This window comes from Neopsephotus bourkii, unplaced genomic scaffold (genome assembly GCF_033783945.1).
Source record: "Neopsephotus bourkii isolate Nb327-2 ecotype Australia unplaced genomic scaffold, CSIRO-AGI_Nbou_v1 NB_595, whole genome shotgun sequence".
Lineage (NCBI taxonomy): Eukaryota > Metazoa > Chordata > Aves > Psittaciformes > Psittacidae > Neopsephotus > Neopsephotus bourkii.
The window spans coordinates 1572324-1581578 of NW_026901096.1; the positions used below are offsets into that span (position 1 = coordinate 1572324).

Here is a 9255-nt window from a genome sequence, read left to right on the forward strand (position 1 = left end):
GGAGGGACTCTTCATTAGGGACTGTAGTGATAGGACAAGGGGTAACAGGTTCAAACTTAAATGTGGGAAGTTTAGATTGGATATAAGGAGGAAATTCTTTACTGTAAGGGTGATGAGGCACCGGAATGCTCCATCCCTGGCAGTGTTCAAGGCCAGGTTGGATGAAGCCTTGGGTGGCATGGTTTAGAGTGAGGTGTCCCTGCCCATGGCAGGGGGATTGAAACTAGATATCTTAAGGTTCTTTCCAACCGTAACTATTCTGATTCTATGATAAGGATTTGATACACAAGTTCTTGTGTATTTGGCTCCACTTCAGGTATACCTACAGATCTTCCTGTTGTGATCTATTGGACTGCAGTGACCTGTTCAGAAAAGTAATGCTGAGAAGGCATGCAGGGGTGTATAAAGGTCTTACTGTGCTGTATACATGTAATCACTACAAGTACCTACTGTGGGAACTGCCTGGCATCTCAATGGGCACTCTACCTGATTAAGAACACGATCAGAACTACACTTCATTAGTAAAGGCTTCCTGAAATCGTTGAAAGAAAATTAGTTACTGCCATTGATCCACATGACCCAAGGATATGAATGTGCTCTTTGAGAAGTGTTCTTGCGTGGCTGTCAGGAGCACACTAGTCAAGCGTCTTAGGTGTGTGTGATTAAAAGAAAGAGGCACATCTAGGCTTTGTGAAAAGCATTTGCTATAAGTAATTAGAAGAATTAGAAATATATTTTCTATCAACAAATTTAGGTGATTAATATGCATTTTAGAGGTGTGATCTCTTTAAATCTGGTGTAACTGAAATAAGATTTTCTTCTTCTTTTTGAATGTGTTTGAAAATACAAGTTTGCAAAGTGTTTTTTGATCCCAACAACTCTGGTGTAGTCAGAGAATTGGTGAAAAGCTCTTCAGATGGTCATTCAGTTTATACACTAAAAGACAAGTTGTATTAAATGTATCACTCTTGATGGATGTGTGTGTTTAACCTTCACACATGGAGATTCCTTGGGGAATCAGTTCCAGTGTTGTATTAGCCTTACCACTAACTTCCCAAATAGTGAACATGATTCTGCCTTGCTGTAATTTAAACCTATGATATTTACTATTGTCTGCCACTCACATGAAGTGCAAATGATACCTTTTCTCATTCCAGAGCTATAAATGTATCTAAAGACTATCTTCTTGCCAGGCTGTTTCTTCCTCAGATTAAAACCAATCTTTCTAATTTTTTTATCACAAGCCGTATGTGTCCATACTCCAGTTACCATCACAGCTTCTCTAGACTGCTTAGTGGCACACATTTTTAGCGTAAGACCTGAAAGGTCTTGCCCAGAACTGTGAGAAGTGCTTCAGCTGAAACAAAGCCAGTGTGGAGGGATTATATCATGCATTGCTTAGGCCATGCTCTTTCCCATATCCTCCAGTTTGAAGGAACTCTCTGGAAGAAGGATTCTCTGGATTTACACAGAGAAAACAAAGTCAAGAATCTGAAATTATTTAATGTCGCTTGAAATTGAAGAGGAATCGTGTAATTTAGTGTCCTTTTCAGTAGATTACCTGATGTGGAGTGAGTGCCATCTGGAGGTTAGGAAACGTGGAGCTCTATATGCTTTCATGCTGAAAAACAAAATCCCTACGCTTTATAAATGAGATTTCTTACATGAATAGGAGCTTAAGCCTAACAGATACTGGACATCTGCCACTCAATACAGAGTTTGTGACCCATATCAAGACTTGAGGCTGCTCAGTATGTCTCCAAGTAAGGCATACAAGTGTAATGATTCTCAGTGTTATGAGGTCACCAGTAAGTATATAACCTCTTGAGTGGCCTGTGCGCTTTTGGAAAATGACGCAGGGACAAGGAAAGGTATGATCTTCTCTTTCCTCTCCCTCTTTCAGATGTTTGAAGACAAACCAGTTTGTGGTGCAATTTTCAGCTCACAGGAGGGAGCAGAAAGCATTTTAGCTGAACAAGAAGATGACTTTCAAAAGCAGGTTCCTATTTGGTGTCTCTGAACACAGTTGTCTATCAGAATTCACATCTGTGCTGACTGGACTCAGTCCACTTGGGCTGATTGCATAATATGATCTCCTTTTTTTAGGTAGCTTAGCTGTCATCTTGAAAACCTTAATCCTGCTGTTCTGTCCGTGTTGGGAAAGCCAGGAGGAAAACTGCTTGGTGCTGTAACTTCAGTGACTGGGATTTGGCTCTTCTTTGTACAGTGTCTTTTTTCCTTTCCCCTCCCCTCCCCTCCCCTCCCCTCCCCTCCCCTCCCCTCCCTTCCCTTCCCTTCTTTTTTGTGTGCTTTTGTTGTTGTTGTTGTGGTATTTTTTTTTCCAGAAACTGGGTGCTGACAGTGCTCACACTTGTTCATGCCACCACTTGTGCTTTTGAACTGCCTTCTGAGGTCTAATCATAAAAACAAATAGACTTAGTTGCAAAACATGCGTATATACATCTTCACCTCAGTGTGGTGAGAGACTGCTGCCTGTTGTGTTAAGGCAATGCTAATGGCTTCTGTGTTGATTTCCACAGAGGACTGAGCATGATCCTCCAGAAGCTACATATAGTTCAAAAGGCCATATGTAAGTCGTTATCAAAGTTTGCACCTATGTAGTAGAGGCGCATAGGTGAACAGGCTTCAGGTATTGCATTGATTTAGCTTGATGTTGGTTTCCCTGGGCAACCACAGATTTTAGGAGCTCTGAACCTGTTAAATTCAAGGTTGATGATCCTAAAAGTGTCAGACAGGTTGCTGAGCCAACACTCCTTCAGAGCAAAATGTGAGAGCCTGCTTCCTTGTCAGTTAGTTCCAAGAGTTAAGGGAATTCGAGAGCAGCATATCTAAAGAATCAAAAATGAAAACCAGTGTGAAAAAAAAATAGTTCTCCTTTCCTCAGCAGGAAGGGGAGAAAAAGCACAGAACACATCTCACGTGCCTTAAATTTTATTATTTAGAGCAAGCTTAAACGTGCAAATGGCAGAGCTGATGAATCCTTGGCCAATTACATTAAATGCAACAAGCTGCTGATTTTATTGCGCCAACTTTCAGAACTGGAATATGTTGTTTATGTTGGGACTCAGCAGATCTTCATTAATTGTTTATTTTCAGGAGATAAAAAATTAGGGAGTAATTGCCTTTTGGCTGTAATCTTGATCTTTCTGATGTTAGTGGCAGCCTTACTGTAGACTGCATGGAAAGATGGATGAGGGCTGTAGTTCTAACCCTCTTTATGTGGCCCAGCCACCTGAAATACAACGAGAATGTCTCCTGTGGCATTGTTGGCCAACATCTATCTTTGGCTCTTGAAAGAAAATCCATGCTAAAGAGTAGCATTGGTCTTTCTGAGAAAAAGATTGAGGAATTTTTTACCTGCTGTGGAGTCTGTTGGCTAGAACCCTTCAACTGGCTTTGTTACTGTTCCATTTTTACCAAAGTGCTAGGAAGGCTGGAGCTCACCATCAAGTTTCCTCTTTCGTGCTCCAGTGCTGAAGAAGTAATCCATGTGTACCAAATCCCTGCCAAGTTCAGTATTCATTCGACTGCCAATAGTCTGGTTGGTCGAGTTAGGGACTTTGCTTGAGAACACAGGCATATAGTTTGGCAGTGGCTTCTGCTCCTTTTTCTTACCCTGGATAAAACAAACACCATTAATAAGTTTTCAGAATTACACCCATTGCTTGTTACAAAAATGCAAGTTACTGAGATTATTTATAATATCACTTTTGCCTTCAAAGTTAGTTTGAATATACTTAAAAATGTCATACTGAATGTATATGAAAGTGCTGAAGAAATAAGCAATTATTTTCTCCTGTCTTTTGTGGGAATAGGATAACACAGGGAAATGAATAATTTTCAAATGTGTTGCATAAAATGTCAGCTGAGACTGAAATCATCCTGCTCTAGAATGGTCATGAAATGGGAGGTATTTTGTTTCATTTTTAGTTAAGTGTCTTGGATTTCAGCATGATGACATGATCTTACAAATTTTCTCCTAGGACGCTGGTTCTTCTTCACTTGTCTTTCTAGGGAGCTGCTAATACTGAAACAGATTGAATACATGCGTGCACTCTATTTCTTTGCTTCATAGGTAGCAGATGAAAGGGACTTCAGTTCTCTTTTATTTTTCCCGAAGATTTTAGTCTGATAGCATTTGCCAATTATGCCTAAGTATGCTTCAGTTTTAAATACTAGCCTAGCTGGAATGGATGAAAACTAAAAGGAGCCTGGATTACAGTTGAATGTTTGTTCAAAGCTTACCATTTGGTCATAGTCCTTTAGGAAACTCCAGTTCTGGTACCTTGGGGTAGAAGTGAAAAATAGCAGTGTGAAATTGACTGTCTTTAGCTAGAATAGTTAATGTTGGTTGTATTTGAATACCTATTTAACTGCTTAATTTGATACTTACAACCCAGCTCTTACACCTGCAACCTCTTTGCATCAAAACCTGTCTCTTCCGTGGTGAAGCACAGGGTGTTTTTTTATTCCCATGGGAACCTCATACTACGTGAGGAGTGGAGCTTTTTTGCTAAAGGAAGACGAGCGTATCATGTCCACAGTGTATTCCTTGTGCAAATGCAGATGAATAAGCAAAATCCTGAGTCACTCTAGCAAACTTTTGACCCATGACTTGAGCAAGACAAAGATTCTTATTTTCTAAGTGACAGATCCTCTGATGGCAGAAGTCCTTGGTGGGAATTTCCCAGAGCTGTATTTGCTGCAGCCAAATGCCAGTGGGAGTATTTTGTGCAGATAGGCATCTGTGCTGGGAGTAAACTGAGTCAGAAGACCTGAGTTTTGCTCTTCAGCTGAGTTCTATACTTGGTGTGGGACTGCAGGGCAAGCCCTTTCATTTTCTGTCCTTTGGTTTCCCTGGCCTGAAACTGAGAAAACAAAAGTTCACCTGCTATTGTAGAAGTGCAGTGAGGTGAAGAGAGAAAGCAGTTGCCTACGGCTGTATTTGCAGCGAGGCTCAAGGGACACCAGGGTTGACTCTGAGCTGGTTACCTGTGTCTATACAGTGCTGCATCTAAGCTCATCAGTCTTGTGCTGAATGTACGTCCTGAGTTGAGCATATCTCTACAGAAGAGCCATGTACCCCATTGAGCTAGAAGCATTGAATTTCTGTTCTGCACTGCCCTGTCCAGTGCATATATACCTAAGTGCATGTAAAAGCTAATTGATGATTGTCATATTTATCACTATACCTTTTGGAATACCAGCACAGCCCAGAGATCCTAAAATTTTTATCTTACTATGCCAGCCACTATTTGAACATACAGATTTGGGTGTTACTGGATGGTGTTAATTACTGAGAAATGCTTGGGTCTCAGACGTTTACCTATATCCACTTTAAGTCAGACCACCAACACATAGCAGGCTTTCCCCATCATCAGTTCTGGTAGGGGATGTAGAGCTGAAGGGCAGTTCTCTGCAGACTGTAGCATTTGTAGTCTGCTGAATCCAGCTTTAGGCATCTGTCCTTCACATTCCCATCCTACCCTTTTACTAGAGTTTCTGTCTTTGTAGCTAAGATTGCAGAGCATAACATGCATCAGCTGAATGATCTGTTACCTTACTTACCCATGAAAATGAGTTTGCACCACTATTCCTAACTGTGAACCCCAGGGGGCAGGTACAGAGTGTCTTCTGCTGCCTTAGCTAGGGAACAGGTATGGAATGTGCTGGGCCCATTTGGCAAAAGTCTGACTGCACAACTGGGGGAGAGTAACATTGCCACCATGGCCCTGGCTTTGCAAGAGTCCTGGCTCTGCAAGAGTCCTGGCTCAGCCTTTCCCTCAGGTGAAGGGAGCCAGACAGGATTTCAAATGCGTCTCTGGGGGAATCAGAGCTGTGATTTGCAACTCCTCCAGAAGGCTGAGGAGGATGAGGGTTTTCAGATGGTTTCTTTTCCCATTCTAAAAATCCTGAGAGTGATGTTCTTTTTCCTCCCTTTCCCTTAACTTGTCTAGTGCACAGTGGGAGCTGGAACTGATTTTGTTTTTACCAAGGATATTCTTCTAACAGGCACGTTCATGCTGTGTACTGAAGTATGAGCATAAACACTCAAGATATGTGGCAGAGACAGAAAGGATCTTAATTTTGGGTTCCTTAAGGTCACTATATACACAGTTAAAGCTTAGGTTGTATGCGTGCAGTTCGGTCTACTCAAACACTGTAACAATGGGGCATGGCCAGTAGAGTTACAGATTAGGAATACAAAATCATATTTTGGCAGAACACTCTGTTCAACTCCCATTTCAGCCATTTCCAAGAATATGAGAAGAGGTGATAGTGTGTCTGCAATAAATTATAAAGGTTGGCACATTTAAATCTTCATCCTGATGCAGAGGGTTGACCGATGTACAGGGGGGTTGTACAGGGGGGTTGTACAGGGGGGTTAGAGGAATTCGATCGCTTAAGCAAAGGCATTGTCTGTACCTATCATGCCTACTAAGCAGAACAAAGGCACTAACTACTGACAAGGAAAAGCAGACACTTGGTTCTATTGACAAGGAAAAGCAGACACCTGATTCTACTGATAAGCACCTATTGATAGGGAAAAGCAGACCCCTGAATCTACTGTTAAGGGGGAGAAGCAGATGGTTGATGGCTGGGACCAAACCTTAAGGCCATACGTGAAGACTAAAAGGTGAAAAGTTCAGGAAGAGGAAGACTCATTTACTTCATCTTGAAGCCCCCTACCCACAGGAGGAAGACTCATTTACTTCCGCGCATCAATCCTGGAAATTTCTATAAAGTGAAAAGGTACTTAGCATGCAATTTTTTGCATCCCTTTCAGCTTAAGCCCAGCATGCCAGGAGATACTAGCATAGATTTTGTCCAGAGAAGACAGAGATAGTAGGGTCTGATCCAAAGTCCCTTCAGAAGAAAATTTCCTTTCATAGTAAGGCTTAGGATCAAGCCCCAAGACTGTCAGGGACCATCAGTACCAATGTCAAGATGTATAGAAGAGGCATGAACCGAAGCAAGTGACTTACCAAATCTTTCTTCCTCTCTGTTCAGCCTCCACAGACTCTCTCCAGATCTTATCCTGTTGAACCTGGTCCTGCTGCAGTGCTGCCTGCTTATCTGCCCCAGCCTGAGTAGCTGGCTGTGCAACAACAGATCTTCTGGACTGGGTGCTGCCAAGAGACACAGATGGAGCTAAGGCTGGTTGCCCCAGAGATGCGGTTGCTGGTTGCCGAGACCTAACCAAGATATTTCTTCTGAATCCAGAACCCTTTCCCAACTTGTCCATTCTGAGACTCACTGTATCCCAGTATCATTAGGTATATTGTGTTATGAATGTTAAACCTATTTTTTGCGCTTTCAAAGCTTCATCTCTCCTAAGTTTTCTTTTAGCTGCTGATTTGGAGTGCTTTCAGAAAACAAAGGTGCACGGCAGCACTAACAGGCAGTGCTTAGTGCTGTTTTACTTCCCTCTTATTTAATGCTCATTTCCTACTGCTTTATGTTGCTTTGTTGCTTGAACGCGGAGGGAGTTCTCATGGTAACTGCAGTTTTGTAAGAAATGACTGCTACTGAAAGCCATCAGATCTCCAGCTGTACTCAGCAAACTCCCACTTTAAGAGGGGGTTACTGCTGCTGGCAGCTGAGACCACATTCTATTCAAATTCCTCAGAACAATAAAGTCTGGCTTAGTAGCAAAGGGTGCTGTAGAGATTGCTGCTGAGTGTGAGGAGGACTTTTGTTGTGGTATGTAGCAGAAGCAAAACCTGAAAGCTGCCAGTTTCCCTAGTGTGTTTACTGTCTATTGGAAGTAAGTCTGACTTGTGAATATTCATCAGAATGGGAGCAGAGACCCAGTGGGACAGGTGCTGGGGCCTTGAAATAGATTTTGGGCAGAGCTCGTTTGTCTAAAATAAGATATTTCAATGAATCTGTCCTGAAAGCTTCTTATTTTCAGATTAAAAAAAAAGGGCAGCCAGAGATCGCCAAAAGTCCCTTTTAAGTATTTATAGAGATTTCTGCAGAAGGTATTAAGCAACTATAAGTAGTTTTTAAGTAACAATTAACATAATACAGGGTTATTAGCATGCAAAGGGAGAATTTTCAAAACAGTGTCCAAAATGTCAGTGTTTGTCTTTACAGTCAGCCTGTTAGGTTTCTGTGGTATGAAGTCACTTCCTCCAGTATGTGTGACCTTGCAGGAAAATGGGAGTATTTTAAGCATAAATTTCCTCTGAAATTCTCAACTGACTTGTTTCTGAGTAGTGTGGATTAGCTCCAGATGAATTCTATCCTATTGCTTCATCTTCCTGGTAAATGCTAATGAACTTTGAATCTACTTTTTCTGGGGATTTTGGCAAACTTATTTGCTTGCAGTGTCAGGAAATGGATGCTGAATTTGGCAAATAATTTCTTTTAAAATAGTTGCAACTGTACAACCCAAACACTTCATGCATGAAATACTTCTATATTTGGAAAAATTATTCTGACTTGAAGATTGCAGTAACATAAGAGGTAAACTCCACCTCAAACCATAATTTTTCCTTTGGGTTTGAATGAAATTTTAGTAGACTTTTTGATTATTTGCTTGTTTTTCTGAGACAATTGATTCCTAAATAGTGTTGTTCATCTGTTTCAGCCAAAAAGAAAATAGTCTTGTATTCATGCAGCATTATCCTGAATTGAAGAAACAAACTGTTTGCCAACCTAACCTGATAGTTGTCTCTGTTCCTTTTGTGGAATCTGCTTATTCTGCTGCATTTGTTCCAGGGTCAAGTCCAAGTTGGAATGTGTGCAGTTGGTTGGAGAATGGGGTTTTAGAAGCATGTAGCTGCTTTAAAAGGAAGCTGAGGCACATTCGGAAGACCCAGTGCATTAATCAGTGTGCATGGGATTTTTAGCTCCTGATCAGGTCAGGGAAGGATCTTGATGAGAAATCTGTTCCTATGCATGGAATGCTTTTTAGCTCTTGTTTACAAAGTTCTTGAGTTATTTCAGTTCTAATCTTTCCTTGAATTCAGTTTCTTCAAATGAAACATAATAATAAAGATGGTTATTGAGCTGAGTACATAGCTTCCAATTGACTACTTGCAGCCACTGAATAAACTGGATCAGAAGGATTACAAGCAGGTATGCCTATGACATTGAGTGGTGTCTGCAAAGATGCAGGAGCTTTAACTACCATAGCTTTGATGCAGGTGTAGGGGTACAAAGTGTCTTTCAAAACATCTTTTTGTAAGTGAATTCTTAGGTTACAACCAGCTCTGTTGGCCTGAG

At 41.3% G+C, this 9255-nt stretch overlaps 1 protein-coding gene across 1 annotated transcript; it reads right to left on the bottom strand.

Annotated features, from left to right (window-relative positions):
* Nucleotides 1-2940: 2940 nt before the first annotated feature.
* On the bottom strand, nt 2941-8425 carry CUNH2orf50 (chromosome unknown C2orf50 homolog). The gene is given in 6 exon segments (XM_061351738.1): nt 2941-3269; nt 3272-3305; nt 3307-3350; nt 3466-3637; nt 4267-4306; nt 7008-8425. Coding segments are annotated over 6 exon segments (720 nt in total). The 5' UTR covers nt 7268-8425; the 3' UTR covers nt 2941-3099.
* Nucleotides 8426-9255: the final 830 nt, after the last annotated feature.